Genomic DNA, 16,136 nt, shown 5'->3' with positions numbered 1-16,136 from the left:
GCTACCTTGATTACTGAAGCTGGTTTTTCCTGGCTGCTGTTCAAGTTCTCTGTTTCTTGTATTGACAAATTTTTTACAGCGCTTTCAGTGATTGGAAAAATATGACAGTAGTGTTCTATTTGAGCATACCATTTTCTCACAGAGGCCTGCTGGGCAACCCCTTCTGGAGGAGGGGTCCCAGAGGTAACTGTTTTAATGACTTTAAAAGGAACTCTCAATACAATAGGCTGCTGTCTTGTGATTTTTTTCTACTTCTATCAGAGCCAAACTGACAACAAACAGTCCTTTCTCCCAAGCTGTGTAGCTTTTTTCAGCGTCTTTAAAGCCACGGGATTAAAAACTAACAGGTCTTGCTGGGCCTTCAGGCCCTCTCTGCCATATGTGTACAGATAACCCTGAAGAAGTGAAACCCCATTCCACCTGGCAGAGGCTCCGGAGCTGCTGGAGGATGAGAAATTCCCCAGGCAGCGCCAGCTGAGAAGGGCCCGGCTCCCTCACACTGTCCCTGCCAGCAGCACTCAGGCTCCAGCAGCCCAGGCTGAGCCTTTGGGATGCCCCCTGTGCTCCGGAGCACTGCCCTTTGTCAGGAACAAGCCCAGGAGCACCTGAATCATCCCCAAGGCTCTGGGACCTCCTCTGAGGCTGTGCCTGAGCCCTGAGCGGCTTTGGAGCCCGATGGGTGTCACTGCTCAGTCCCAAAATCTCAGGGCAGCAGCAATGGCAGGAGTGCCCCACCATGCCTGGCCCCGTGGGCCTCACCTGAGCACCCTGTGGAGTTCCCAGCGCTCTTGCTCCATCTGCATGGCCAGGTGCTGTTCCCGTGGGGCACCTGCTCCAGCCGCTCCCGCCTCAGCAGCTGCTCCAGCTCAGCCTTCCTGGCCGGCCAGCGTGAAGCACCAGCCACAGGCACAGGCACTGAACCATGTCCAGCACCAGGAAAAGCTCCAGGAAACCTTCCCGGCAGCCAAACAAGCTCCTTGTGGGCAGAGCTGGGGGCACCTGAGCCCCAAAATGTGTCCAGTGCCACCACAGCTGTCCAAAATCCCCAGGAGAGGCAGCAGAGACGTGTTTGTGCACAGGGTTGGTGTAGCAGCAGGGCTGAAATTCCGGAAACCAGGCCCTAATTACAACAGCTCGTTAAGGGTCTGATCCTCCTTCCTTTCCCCCTCCTCCTCCTCTTCCAATTCCGCCCCCCCCCCCCCCCCCCCCCCCCCCGTGGCTGCTGTGTCAGGACCAGCAGTGGCCCAGGAAGAGCAGCAGCTCCAAACGTGCTGTGGAGCCCCTGAGGAGCCCTGGCAGTGTCAGCAAGGAGCACCTGCTTTCCTCAACATGCCAGGGGAATTCAACATTCCCAGAGCTGCTGTGCCAGGACTGAAGGACAAAAAGGCTGTGAGAGTCTGAGGGTTTTCAGGAATTATGGTGAAAAGGCACGAGAGGTGCTGCTGTGGGCCTGAGACCTGCCTGGGGTTGGGTGCTGCCTTCCTTCCGCTCCCATCAGGGAGAGCGGTGGCGGGTGTTGCGCAGGGTGTGTGCCTGGGCCGGGACACTGCTCTGCTGCCACTGGGCACCAGTGTCCAAGCTGCTGCCTTCATCTCTTCTGCCCAGGCGCTGCCAGTGCTGGTGCCGGCACCAATTGGTGCAAAGTGTGAGTTTGCCAAAGGAGCAATTTGGGCTCGTCCGTCCCGCCCGAGGCCGCCATGGCCCCTGAGGGGTTGGAGCTGGCACCGGGGTGCCCCCTGCTGGGCGGGAGTGCTCCCTGCAGCGCCCCCTGCTGGCCGGGAGTGCTCCCTGCAGCGCCCCCTGCTGGGCGGGAGTGCTCCCTGCAGCGCCCCCTGCTGGGCGGGAGTGCTCCCTGCAGCGCCCCCTGCTGGGTGGGAGTGCTCCCTGCAGCACCCCCTGCTGGGCGGGAGTGCTCCTTGCAGCGCCCCCTGCTGGCTGTGGCCATAAAAGCACCAAAGATGAACAAACAGCCCTGAGCCGGTTGGAAATTCCTGTCCTTGTGTTGCTGTTTGGTCTGTTCTGTAAATTTCCTAGCAATATATTATTCCTTTTCTTACATTTTTGTCTGGAAGCCCCATAATTTTCACAGTTATAACAGTTTGGAGGGATGGGTCCTCTTTCCATTCCAGGATGGTTCCTTCTTCCCTTGGGAGATGTTTCTCTTTTAAACCAAGACAGTTTCTGACTCCTGGGTTCCAGCGTGGATAAGGCAGACACTCCAAGAGAAGACAGGTTCAGACACTTGGACACCTCATGCTCGGCCTTTTAAGACCTTTGGCCTCCAAGGGTCCTCTCCCAAAGTGGGACTCCTGATCCCTCAGCAGCTCAGGAACTGGGTTTGGCAGAGCATCACACTGTCCCCAGTGTGCCATGGCTGACAGACTGACTGACACATGGGACCTTGTGCCACAAAAGCAAGGCCTGACGCAGCCCTGCCACATGCAGGTTTTCCAAAATGTCTCTGGACATCCAACTTTTCCTGTCTCTCACACCCCATCCTTTGGCATGGCCTGATCCTGACAGCTCTAGAAAAGGAGGAGGTTCTGGAATGCCCCTAGGGCATTTGTGACATTATCACGTGGGGAAGACTGCATAGGAGGGATTTGCGATGGGAGACAGGATTCCATAGCACTGGCTTTTAGTGACTGCCCAAAATTGGAGAATCCCATTCCTAAAGCCCGACAGAGATAAACAAAAAAACAACATCTCTTCCAGCTGAACCAAAAATCTGCATTTTAGTGCCAGTAAGAGGGAAACGAGTCCTGTGTTCCCTGGGCACAGGGAGCAAGATGAGGAGCCATGGGTGTACTGGGAGTGCTGAGAGGGAAATTGCGGAGGCACTGGGAGTACACCAGTAATAGGAAATAGAATGGGAACCACCTGGATGTACCGGAAGCAATGGAGAGGCACTGGGAGGGGAAATAGGGAGCCCCTAGGGGCACTGGGAGCACTGTGGGGAAGGAATGGGAAGGTCTGTCAGGGTTCTACTAGCACTTGGATGTGGAATGGGGAACCACTGGTGGTTGTGGAACAGGGATCAGGAAGCCCTTCGAAGTTTAGGGGGCATGAGGAGCTCTGGGTGCCCTGTGCAACCTCAGACATGACCCTCCACTTGTGCCCATCTACGTGTGAATGTCAGGCACCCACAGGAGTGTTGGGGAGCACAGATGTGTGAATGTCCATTGGTGGAGGTCCCCCAATTCTCACAGTGCCCCCACAGTGCCCCTAGAGCTCCCAGAGTCTCCCAGTGCCCCCAGTGCCCCTCGTGCCAGCCATTCCCCGAGTGTCACAGCACATTCCCGTAGATGTCCCCACATTCCCGCGGTCGCCCATGGGTTGCTGGCAGCTCTGTGTAGGTCACCTGGAGATCCTGGAGTGTGGTGATATGGAGGGACACTGCAAGAGACACTGGCTGTGGCATCTGGGCAGGGGGACACTCATGGGTGATGTGCCCCTCTGTGTGTGTCCCAGCCCAGACTCACCCCCCGTCTGCTTGGTGCCCTCGACTTGCGTGTACAGCACCTCCCCCTCCTCTGGGGGGACCAGGGGCTGCGGGAGGACTCTGAGGGAATAAAGTGTGGGAGGGAATGGGAGGGCTTGGGGGTTGGGGTCAAAGGTCAGAGAGTGGTTTGAGCCCCCAACTCACTTTTCCTCCTTCTTCCTGGCAGCTGCAAAGGAAAGAGGGGAGGGGTAATTCTGGGGTCCCAGGCCCCTAACTCTTCTTAGGAATCCTCCTGGTGTCCCTAGAACTCCTGAATTACCTCAGAGCTCTGAACCCTGAGCCCCCTGGAAGCGCAAGCCTGGCACCCTACAAATTCCACCTTGATCACGGAAAGAACTGCAAAATCCCTGCAAGGACCTCCAACACTAACCCATATCCTTCAGGACCCTGAGCAAGGGTCCTGAACACCCAGCACTGCCCACATCAGGGGCTGTGGGTTCTGCCCCATCATCCCCACATTTATGTGGCCCCAAAGATCCTCAAGGCCCTCAAAGCCCCCATTGTTACCCACTCAAGTTTTTCCACCGGTGCCAGCCCACAGCTCCACTCACAAGCAGGACCAGGAAGAGGAAGATACCCGGCAAGTCCTATGGCCACTGATGGAGACAGACGGGGACACATCAGGGCCACCTGTCACTGCAGGGGTCCTGCAATCCCAATGACCTCTTGTATCCCTACCTGTATTCCAGTGGTGTCCAGTGGTTCCCTGTGGTGTCACCTCCAGGGCCAGCTCCGGGCTGAGTGCCGGGAACATGCGGTGCCCATCCTGTCCCAGCTGGTTGGTGGCCATGCACTGGTAGGTTCCCGAATGTCCCACATCCACGGCCCCAAGCTCCAGGAGGGGACCCCGGGCCACCTCGTGCCCGTTGTGCAGCCAGGTGAAGGTGACAGGGGCTGAGCCCACCTGCACTGAGCAGCGCAGGGTCACGGGTTCACCTAGGTGCACCTGGAGTGTCGGGGGACCGGGGGTGATGGTGGCATTGGCCACGGGCACTGCAGGGACACAGACAGGGCTGGCACCATGCAGAGTGTCATTGGGATGATGTGGGTGGGGTGACCTGCAGTTAGAGGGTTCCACTCACCCAGGACTGTGATTTTCATTGCGGGGCTCTCAGCCACGCTGTCCCCATTGCTGACTCGGCACAGGTAGTGGCCATTATCATTGTCCCCAACGTGCCACAGCTCCAGGTGGGGGCTGGTGCCCAGTTCTGTCCCCAAGTCCCCCCGGTGCCAGGAGAAGGACAGAGGACCTGTCCCCATCGCCACCGTGCAGCTCAGTGCCACCTGTCCCTCAGGGGGATGCACCGACAGGGACATCCCCGAGGACGGGACCCCTGCGGGAGGACACAGGATGGATTGGGGACTTCAGAGGAGTGGGGGACACCATGGAGTAGTGACAGACACAGGGAGGGGGAGGATCAGAGAGGGGTGAGGGGATCCCAGTGAGGAAGACAACACAAAATTGGGGGGAGGGGGCTTGGAAAGGGGTTGAATGGAACCACAGGGAAGATTTTGGGGACCCAGACAGGGATGGTGGGATCTGTGGATAATGGAAGGACGTCAGAGAGGGAGAGGAGCATGCCGTGAGAGCTGAGGGTCCCGTGGGGACTGTGGGGACTCCCCGTGCCCATCCCCGCACTCACTGTGCACTGTGACACCGAGCCGGGCGCTGCTCTTCCGCACGGCCCCCCCCTCGGAGCGCACCTCGCAGCTGTAATTCCCCGAGTAGAAGACCCCCACGGCGGGCACCAGGAGCTGCGGGGACCCCTGCGGGCCCCCCACCAACTGCCTGTCCCGGTAGAAGCGGTACAGGAGGGGGGCTGGGGGCCGCAGGGGGCTGGGGGTGCTGAGGCAGCTGAGATGGAGGAGGGACCCCTCGGTGGGGTTCAAAGCTGCCTCCAGCACCAACACAGGAGTGAGCTCTGTTGAGAAGGGAGGGGATTTGTGACCCCAAGTCACTAGGAGGGTCTGTGAGTATATCTGGGTGGTGGCTGTGGGGTGCTCACCCTGTACTGTCACTTTGACCTGCCCAGACAGCTTCCACCCCCTGGATTTCACCAAGCCCCCACAGCTGTATCGGCCACTGTGGTGCAGCTGCAGAGGGGACAGGGACAGCTCGGTCCCATCGTGGAGTGCCTCGACTTTCTTCCAGTTGTGGTAAAAGGTCACCAAGGTGACTGAATCGTCCCCTGAGCTCCGGCAGCGCAGTGTCACTCTGTCGCCCTCCAGCAGCGCCCCCGCCGGCACCTGCAGCACCAGAAGGTCTGGGGGACAGGAGGGGAACCTGTCAAACCTGATGTCACCAGGAACTCCTCGTTGTTCCCCAGTTGCAGCACAGCATCCCCCTGGTCTGGGATGCTCTGGGATGTCCCAAAAGCAGGGGACAGGCTCTGGTCACACCAGTTTGGGGACAACCAAACCCAACTCACCATTTGAAACTGCAACGGGGGAGCTGTACCCTGTGCCAGGTCTGACACACTGGTAGATGCCACTCTCGGTGACAGTGAAGCTGTCGCGTCCCTCCTGCCCCCAGCGCTGCCCGTCCTTGTACCAGGTGGTGGCACCGGCGGTCCCTGAGCCCTGGCAGGTCAGTGTCACCTGGTCCCACAGCACTGCCGGCATCCAGGGGGGCTCCACCAGGAGCTGGGGGCTCTGGGCACCTGCGGGTGACAGGGGACACCAGACTGCCGGGGCCACCATGGGGCTGGGGACAGTGGAGAAGGGACATGGCACACCCCGAGGACTCACCAGCAAGGCTGAGGGTCTGGGCTAGAAGAGAGAAAGGACAGGCCTGGGTGGGGGTGGCCCTGCAAGGACAGCAGCACCTGGGGGATTTGGTGTGGTGTCTGTCCCCAAACTGTCTTCATCGGAACACTGATGTAGCACAGAGAATTTGAGGACAGGGACACCTCGGTCACCCTGGGCTGAGGCAGGACATGGGGGCATTGTGGACACCCCATGTGTGCACAGGTCACCTCCCTCAGCCCTACAGCCCCCGTCCCCATGGCCACATTCCAATGGCCCTGTGCCTGTGATCCCATTCCCATGGCACCTGTCCCCATGCCGTATCTGCATGGAACGTGGCCCTTGTCCCTGTCCCTACATCCCTGTCTCCCCGTCCCTGTCCCCACAGCTGCCCTAGCATCAAGATTCCTTTTACCACATCCTTGTCCCCACATCTCTGTCCCCCTGTTCCCATCCTCACATCCCAGTTCCCCTGTTCCTGGTCCCATGTTTCTGTCACGACAGCCACCTCACGACTCGAATCACACTAGGGTTCATGCCCATGCCCTGGCTCTGCTGGCGTTGGGGACCTCAGAGGACCCCACAGCCCCCCTGTGCCCCTTCCCCACCACTCTCTGCCTCACCAGGGCCTATCCCCAGGGTGTCAGGCCTGTGCCACTCACCCCACAGGGGCAGCGCCACCTTCCTGGCCATCCTGGTGTCCCTGGCCATGGGCACTGGCTGTCACTCGCTGCTGGGGCCACCTGTCCCCTGGCTGGCGGCTCTTGGGATGAAGGGACAGGAAGCGAGGTCATGTCTTGTCAGTCAGGGAGGGCACAGATACCCCAAAAACACCCAAAGCCCACCCCACACCCAAAACTCCTGCAGGGCCTCAGTGCTGGCAACCAGGAGATGGATTAGACCCTCCCTATGAAAAACTTGTGAAGCTCTTGGGGTCTTCCCCCTCCCTCTCCTGCTCCCCACAATCGCCCCATGGGGTTTCTGTCACAAGGGGTTGGGACACTTTGGGTTTATTTGATTTGGAGAGAAATCCTGTTCCAGACCTCTCCAATTTCGCTGGTCCCCTGCAGGATCTGAGCCAGCAAGAGCAGCTGGGGAATGGAGCCCCAGGCTGGAAGGAGCTCCCAAACTCCTGCTCCTTGAAGCCAGTGGCCATCCAAGTGTGGGGCCAGCCATGGCCCAGTCCCAGTGCCCAGGGATGGGCATTGGCCACCCCTGCTCTGGCCAGCCCCAGGTGGCAGCCAGGACCTGAGGCTCCCCCCGCCCCCTTGGCTTTGATTCTCACAGCTTTTGAGCTGCTGCAAAGGTGAGAATTCTTTCTGTGGCCAAAAAAGGCCTGGCTGTGGTTTGCTCAGCCCTGCAGGAAGCACAAAAGCCAGTGTGAGCCCAGGCAGTGGCTCTGTGAGGCCCTTTGATGGTTTTCAGAGCAGGGCTGGCTGGAAACCCCCTCTGCAGGGGCAGCTGTGAGGGAACCAGTCCAGAAATGCAGCAATTGATCATTTGGTGCCTGTCCCCAAGGCACTGAGAGAGCCCCAGAACTGCTGCAAACCCCACAAATATCTGCTCAACAACCTAACTGGGAGCCTCCTCCTTGAACAAAACCTGCAGCCCTCTGGAACCTCCTGGAAAGAATGTTTGAGTTGTGGATATGGACACCAGAAGAGAGGGAAAAGTGTGGAAATAAGGAGCAGGGGCTCCACACGTGGCTCTGGGGCACAGGGGTGTCCCAGCAGGAGCAGGGAGTGCCCAGGCAGGGGAATTCAGGGCAGGGTGCAGTGCATTCACCAGGAATCAGAGCCTGAGTGACACACGGGCATTTCCACAGATTGCTGTGCAACCAAATGCACCTGGGATTTCCCATCATCAGGACAAGGTCATCACAGGCATGCCCTTAAGTCTGGGCACCCCAGAGGTGCCAAGGCCCCACTGGGGGCAACAGGAATGCTCAGGCCCCCCCAGGACAGAGGTGTCCAGGCTGTGCCACCCCTGTGACAGGAATCCCCAGGATGGCACCCCCAGAACAAGGAGCCCCTTGAGACAAGACCCAGGTGTCACCAGCCCAGAGGAACTCTTTTCCCTCAGGGCAGGACCCCTCTGGATGTGCCCCCAGGACAGAATCCACATCCTGGCCTCTGCACAAACGGCCTCTTCCTTCTGCTGCAGGAAAGAGAAAGTGAAAATCTTGGGGGAGCACGGCAGACAGCCCCATCCCCCACAGCTCCCCAACCACTGCCTGCATCCCCAACCCCCTCATCTCCTCCCTGGGATCTCCCACCTGTTACCTGCTCAGGTGTTCCCTGGGATGACTGAGCCTGGAAATGGGTGGGATGGGAAAAAGCCCAGGGGTGTGTGGGGCAGAGAGCCAGAACCTCCCAGGACAAGCCTGGGGAATGCCCCTGGCCATGAGCACCCGGAGGGGGCTTTGGTGGGCTCTGAGTCAGCCCAAAATGTGAGAGACTCTGTGATGGATCTGTGACCCCTGTACCCCTGCAGCCACTGCCAATCCCTGGCATCCCCCTTTCCATGGGAACCCAACCATGACACCCCCATTCCCTGGGTCTCTTCTCCCTGGGATCCCCACCCCAGCTCTCCCAGTGCCCAGCACCACCATTGCCTTGATCCCACCCATGGGCTGCTTCTTCCCTCACAACCCCCATTCCCGAGAGTCTCTTTTTTTGCCCTGCACCGCCAGTCCTGGGACCCACATGCCATGACACCCATCCTTGGCTCCCTGCAACAACTCAGCCTCCAAATTCTGGCAACATCCTATCTCCACCATGTCCCACCATCACCCCCATATCCCACGGGTTCCCCAGCCTGCCCCCATCCTGTCCACACCCTGCCCCCACCAAGGGCCCCCTACACACGAGGACAAGACGTGACCTCGCTTCCTGTCCCTTCATCCCAAGAACCACCAGCCAGGGGACAGGTGGCCCCAGCAGCGAGTGACAGCCAGTGCCCATGGCTGGGGACACTGGGATGGCAGGGAAGGTGGCGCTGCTCCTGTAGGGTGAGTGCCCCGGGCACGGGCCTGACACCCTGGGGATGGGCCCTGGTGAGGCAGAGAGCAGTGGGGAGGGGGCACAAGGGGCTGTGGGGTCCTCTGAGGTCCCCAAGGCCAGCAGAGCCAGGGCATGGACATGGACCCCAGTGTGACCCAAGTCGTGGGGTGACCGTGAGGACAGGAACAAGGCATCTGGGATATGGGGATAGGAACAAGGGCACAGAAATGTGGGGACAAGGATGTGGCAAAAGGAACCTTGGAGCTGGGGCAGCTGTAAGGACAGGGACAGGGAGACATTGATGCAGGGACAGAGACAAGGGCCACGTCTCAAGCAGATGGGGCATGGGGGCAGGTACCGTGGGAATGGGATCATGGTCACAGGGCCATTGGAATGTGGCCATGGGGACAGGTGCTTTAGGGGTGGGGGTGTGATCTGTGCACACATGGGGTATAATTCTCTGTGATGCCTTAAATGATGGGTTAAAAGGCACCAAGGGACTCAGAAATGGAATATACAAAGTAGCAAAAGACTACAGCTACAGTGAGCTGCAGGATGGCTAGGAACAAGAAAAGGCTACAAACCGGAAAATATATTGCGCTGTAGAGCTTGGGAGCATGAACGAGTTGTGGGGACAGCGGTCTCAAGAACTGTGGTGAGGGACCAGCCAAGAGGTGGGGAAACAAAAAATTTAAAAAATTTTGTCCGAGGAGATGCAGGGCGCGGTCTGAAGAACCGGGGAACATATGAGCAAAGCAGCCGTGGAGCTGCGATCTGGAATCGTGGGACAGATGTGGGCAGCGACACGGGGAGACAGCGGCCATGGGGGATGACATATTAGCCACAAAATCGCAACATACATGGCATAAAAAAATAAAATTACAGATCGTTGGCTCTGTTTCTGTTTCCCTTTCCATTGTTCCACAAATGATGGAAAGATCACCTTTGAAGTCCGTTTTTCATGTTGAGAGGAATGATACATTTGTCTTTACAAATAAGTTGTAGATCTGTTGGTAGATAAAGTCAGCACCTAGAGATAAAAGTAACAATGGGAGACATTCCACTGATTAATGAATGGGAAAAAAACCTTGCCTTTATAAACAAACTGTCGGTTTTCTGATAAATGAAATTGGGTAACAGAAGATGAAAGAAGCAATAGGGGGGGAAACTATGAATTCTACAAGAATTAAAAATTAAAAGGGAAGGGTTATACATTAGAGGGGAATGTTAGGTGTCAGGCATTCTGGGAAGTCTGTGCCTCTCAAGTACCTCAGCCAATGGGGAAAGAGAGAGGGAAAAGTGGACGGGAAATTAGGATAAAAAGGAGGCTGCATCGTCCAAAAATCCGAGAGATCCCAGGGGAGTGCCCCATGGCTTCTCCCTTTATTCGAATAAAGCAAAAAGGACTCCTCTGTCTCCTTTATGGACATAAACCAATGGTGTTTGTGGATTAATTTTCCTTACAGGTCCAAAATGTAGAATTTATACAAAAAGTGCGAACAGCACTGAACTGGGGAGACCAATCTGGGAGGGTGGGGTTGCATAACCTGGAACAGGAATTGGACAATTAACCATAATATGTGAATGGACCAAAACTTAAAAAAGTGTGAAAAGTCGTGACTCCAGCTTGGGTGTAGCCTCGGCTGGGCTGTTGTAGTGCCCAAGGTGAATTCTTGGAAGGCCCTTTAGTAAATCCCTATTTTATTCCTTTAACTCTGCCTAGTGTCTGTTCAGGTCAGCCGCTTTAGGCATCAGAATGAAGGGGTACTTTAACAGTTAAATGAATTTATTTGGATTAGGAAGATCAGTATCCCTGCTGAGAACCCTTGCGATGAGACTTTGGGAATGATGGACGGAAATCCTGGTGGGTAAAGCTGCTGACGGAGGGGGAGGTGGGACCGCTGGGAGGAGCCCCCGGCACGGAGGGACCGGGACCCTGTGCCAGCAGCCGCGGCTGCCATGGCACTGCCAGTGCCGGCGCTGCCATGGAGTGTGGGATGTGTGACAATGTCCCTGAGACTGTCACAATGTGATGGAACCGACGGCTGGGATGTGTCTGAGCCCATTGTGACAGCGTGCCCGAAGCCACTGTCGTAACATATCGGGAGTGACTATTGCCAGGCAGCTCCCCCAGCAGCTCCCGGGACTCATGGGATGTTCTGGAGCAGATATGGGATAGAGGGCAGGGGGTGGGTGCATAAGCTCCAGAAGCTGGGAAGGGCAAATCCAAGGGAAGGCAGAGATGGAATTGCTGCAGCCAAGTGGAGCCCGAGGCTGCGAGAGGAACAGCCCTGCAGGGAGGAAGGAGAGGCACGAGGGGCTCCATAGATTCCCTGGCAGCCCGTGGGGATCCCTGGAAATCAGAGACCCCCCTGCAGCCCTGCGGGAGCCCCGGCAGAGCAGGGGGTACCCGAGGGGGCTGTGAGCCCGTGGGAAGCCCCTGCTGGAGCACTTGGGAGAGATCTGCAGCCCACGGGAAGGACTCGTGCTAGAGAAGTCCCTGGAGAAGGGTCTCCCTGGAAGGCAGGGACCCCACCTTGGCTGAACAACATCAGAAAAAACTGTGCTGAACTGCCCACGAACGCATTCCCGACTCCTTGCTCCGATGGAGGGAGGAGGAAATGCCTGGAAAGGAGTTTTTGCTCGGGAGAAAATGTTTAGAAGGATTTGTTTGACTTCTCCTTATCCTGCTTTGATTTTGTCAGTAAAATATTTAATGAAAATCCCTGATTCTGAGCCAGTTTCTCCTGTGGTAGGATTAGATGAGCAATCTCTCCTGGTGCTTGTCTCAGCCCAGGAACCCTTTTTTTCAATTTTCTCTCCCTGTTCAGCTACAGAGGGCAGAGAGAGACCAGTGGGTGCGAGGACATCCGGGCACTGCCAACCACGGCAAGGCAGGAAGGAGGAGGAGGGACCTGGTCAGGTTGTTGAGCAAATTGTTGGTATCATTACAGCAGTTCTGGGGCTCTCTCAGTGCCTTGGGGACAGGCACCAAATGATCAATTGCTGCATTTCCAGACTGGTTCCCTCACAGCTGCCCCTGCAGAGGGGGTTTCCAGCCAGCCCTGCTCTGAAAACCATCAAAGGGCCTCACAGAGTCACTGCTTGGGCTCACACTGGCTTTTGTGCTTCTTGCAGGGCTGAGCAAAACACAGCCAGGCCTTTTTTGGCCACAGAAAGAATTCTCACCTTTGCAGCAGCTCAAAAGCTGCAAGAATCAAAGCCGAGGGGGCGGGGGGAGCCTCAGGTCCTGGCTGCCACCTGGGGCTGGTCAGAGCAGGGCTGGCCAATGCCCATCCCTGGGCACTGGGACTGGGCCATGGCTGGTCCCACACTTGGATGGCCACTGGCTTCAAGGAGCAGGAGTTTGGGAGCTCCTTCCAGCCTGGGGCTCCATTCCCCAGCTGCTCTTGCTGGCTCAGATCCTGCAGGGGACCAGCGAAATTGGAGAGGTCTGGAACAGGATTTCTCTCCAAATCAAATAAACCCAAAGTGTCCCAACCCCTTGTCACAGAAACCTCGTGGGGGCATTGTGGGGAGCAGGAGAGGGAGGGGAAACCCCCCAAGAGCTTCAGAAGTGTTTCATGGGGAGGGTCTAATCCATCTCCTGGTTGCCAGCACTGAGGCCCTGCAGGGGTTTTGGGTGTGGGGGTGGGCTTTGGGTGTTTTTGGGGTATCTGTGCCCTCCCTGACTGACACCAGCCCATGTGTATTCCCCCAGTCAGCCCTGCTGGGGTTTTTCACCCACAGAATGATCTCGGTGGGCTGTGCAATGGGGCCAAGGTGCTGCACCTGTGAGGGTTCCCAAATGGGGATTGAGGTTCCCAGATGGGTGGGGGCAGCCAATGAGGGGGTGTAGAGTGGGTGGGTCACACCCTGAGTTGGGACACCCCAGAGGTCACAGAGGTCACAGTGCCCCACTGAGGACAGAGGGGGTTGGCAGGGCCCCCTGCCAGGGACAGGGGTCTCCAGGATGTGTCCTACCCTGGACAGGGACTTGCTCAAGGAATGTGTCCAGGGACCCTGTCCAGAACCGCCATCCCCCAGGATAGGATCTCCCTCGCTGGGATGTGTCACCACTGGGACAAAATCCACCCAGAACGTGTCACTCCCAGAACAGGATCCCCTCAGGCAGGACCCCCTGGATATGCCCCCAGAACAGAACCCACCCAGTGTGACTCTCAGCACAAACAACCTCTTCCTTCTACTGCAGGAGAGACAAAGTGAAAGTGTTGGGGAAGCATAGCTGGACACACCCATCACGCCCAGCCTCCCCAGCCCTCCCTGCAAACCCCTCACCCCCTTTTCTCCCTCCCTGGGGTCCCCTCATGCTGTTCCTTGCCAAGGTGCTCTCCCGGAGTTTTGAGTCAGGAACCGGGATTGAGGGGGCATGGCAGAAAAGTGAGGAAAATGTGGAAAACAGAAATAAAGAGAGGAAAACGTCAAGGATGGGGGAGGGCACAGAAGCAGAATTACCCAGGACCCCCAAGTGATGCTTCCCCAGGAATGGAGCACCCCAGGGGGACAGCGTGAGACCCTGAGTCACCCCAAAATCTGAGCACCCAGGGGAGAAGCTCTGACCCACAGGAGTGCCCAACCACTGCCCATCCCTGGCACCGCCCCTTCCCCTGGGAACCCAACTATGGGGACCCCCATTCCTTCTGTCCCCTCTTCCCTGTGACCCGCATCCCAGGACTGACATTCCCCACGATTTCCTTACCCAAGGACCTTCATTCTTGTAGTTCTAGACCCTTGGACACCCATTCCCTTGGGGACCATGATTCACCCAGGACCCCCACACCCCTGGAACCCCATTCCTGGGATCCAACCCACATAAACAAATCCCTGGATGCCACGTCGTTCTGAGGCTCCCATCCCTTAGTCTGAATCCACCCAACACATTGAACCCCATCCCTTGCAGGACAGTGCCTTGGACACCCATCCCTGGCTGCCTGCAACACCTCAGCCTCCAAATTCTGGCAACATCCTATCTCCACCATGTCCCACCATCACCCCCATGTCTCACACTTGTCCCCAGCCTGCCCCCATCCTGTCCACACCCTGCCCCCACCAAGGGCTACCTACACACGAGGACAAGACGTGACCTCGCTTCCTGTCCCTTCATCCCGAGAGCCGCCAGCCAGGGGACAGGTGGCCCCAGCAGCAAGTGACAGCCAGTGCCCATGGCCGGGGACACCAGGGTGGCCAGGAAGGTGACGCTGCTCCTGTGGGGTGAATGCCCGGGTACGGGCCTGACACCCTGGGGATGGGCCCTGGTGAGGCAGAGAGCGGTGGGGAGGGGGACACAGGGGGGCTGTGGAGTCTTTTGAGGTCCCCAAGGCCAGCAGAGCCAGGGCATGGACATGAACCCTAGTGTGACCCGACTCGTGGGGTGGCTGTTGGGACAGGAATAGGGGACCAGGCACAGGGGAAATGTGATATGGGGATGGGAACAGGGGGACAGAGATTTGAGGACAAGGATGTGGCCAAAAGAATCTTGATGCTAGGGCAGCTGTGGGGACAGGGACAGGGAGACAGGGATGCAGGGACAGGGAAAAGGGCCATGTTCCTTGCAGACACGGTATTGGGGCAGGTGCCAAGGGAATGGGATCATGGGCACAGGGCCATGGGGATGTGGCCATGGGAACACATGCTGTAGGGTTTGGGGAGGTGACCTGTGCACTCATGTGGTGTCCACAATGCCCCAATGTCCTGCCTCAGCCCAGGGTGACCGAGGTGTCCCTGTCCTCAAATTCTCTGCGCTACATCAGTGTTCTGATGAAGACAGTTTGGGGACAGACACCACACCAAGTTCCCCAGGTGCTGCTGTCCCAACGGTGCCACCCCCACCCAGCCCTGTCCCTTCTCCCTTCCAGCCCAGACCCTCGGCCTTGCGGGTGAGTCCTCACAGGATGCCATGTCCCTGCCCTGTTGTCCGCAGCCCCGTGGTGGCCCTGGTAGGCTGGTGTCCCCTGTCACCTGCAGGTGCCCAGAGCCCCCAGCTCCTGGTGGAGACCCCCTGGACGCCGGCGGTGCTGTGGGACCAGGTGACACTGACCTGCCAGGGCTCAGGGACCACCGGTGCCACCACCTGGTACAAGGACGGGCAGCGCTGGGGGCAGGAGGGACCCGACAGCTTCACTGTCACCGAGAGTGGCATCTACCAGTGTGTCAGACCTGGCACAGGGTACAGCCCCCCCGTTGCAGTTTCAAATGATGGGTTGGGTTTGGGTGTCCCACCAATGGCATTCGCGGCGATCCCAAAAGCTCAGGGTGGGCTCAGCTCCATGGGTCACCTCCTGGTGTGACCAGAGCCCGTCCCCTGCTCTGGGGACATCCCAGAACCTCCCAGACCAGGGGGACCCCGTGCTGCAACTGGGGAGCACTGAGGGGTTCCTTGTTACATCAGGTTTGACAGGTCCCCCTCTGTCCCCCCAGACCCACTGGTGCTGCAGGTGCCGGCGGGGGCGCTGCTGGAGGGCGACAGAGTGACACTGCGCTGCCGGAGCTCAGGGGACGATTCAGTCACCTTGGTGACCTTTTACCACAACTGGAAAAAAGTTGAGACGCTCCACGATGGGACCGATCTGTCCCTGTCCCCTCTGCAGCTGCACCACAGCGGCCGATACAGCTGTGGGGGCTTGGTGAAATCCAGGGGGTGGAAGCTGTCTGGGCAGGTCAAAGTGACAGTACAGGGTGAGCACCCCACAGCCACCACCCTGACGCACCCACAGACCCTCCCCAGGGACTCAGGGTCACAAATCCCCCTCCCTTCTCAACAGAGCTCACTCCTGTGTTGGTGCTGGAGGCACCTTTCAACCCCACCGAGGAGTCGCTACTCAATCTCAGCTGCCTCAGCACCCCCAGCCCCCTGCGGCCCCCAGCCC

The 16,136-nt window shown here is 58.1% G+C and overlaps 1 protein-coding gene across 1 annotated transcript in view; it reads right to left on the bottom strand.

Moving 5' to 3' along the window:
• Positions 1–16,136, bottom strand: part of LOC306815567 (low affinity immunoglobulin gamma Fc region receptor III-A-like) — a gene marked incomplete at its 3' end in the record, with an annotated part of 108,332 nt that overhangs the window by 82,187 nt on the left and 10,009 nt on the right. The window contains exon 3 of the mRNA XM_079332142.1: positions 5,932–6,162. Coding sequence (XP_079188268.1) covers positions 5,932–6,162 — 231 coding nt within the window. The remainder of the gene's footprint in view (positions 1–5,931; positions 6,163–16,136) is intronic.

The sequence above is a fragment of the Erithacus rubecula genome (genome assembly GCF_903797595.1).
Source record: "Erithacus rubecula genome assembly, contig: scaffold_160_arrow_ctg1, whole genome shotgun sequence".
NCBI classification, from domain to species: domain Eukaryota; kingdom Metazoa; phylum Chordata; class Aves; order Passeriformes; family Muscicapidae; genus Erithacus; species Erithacus rubecula.
This window is presented reverse-complemented; position numbering and strand designations above follow the sequence as displayed.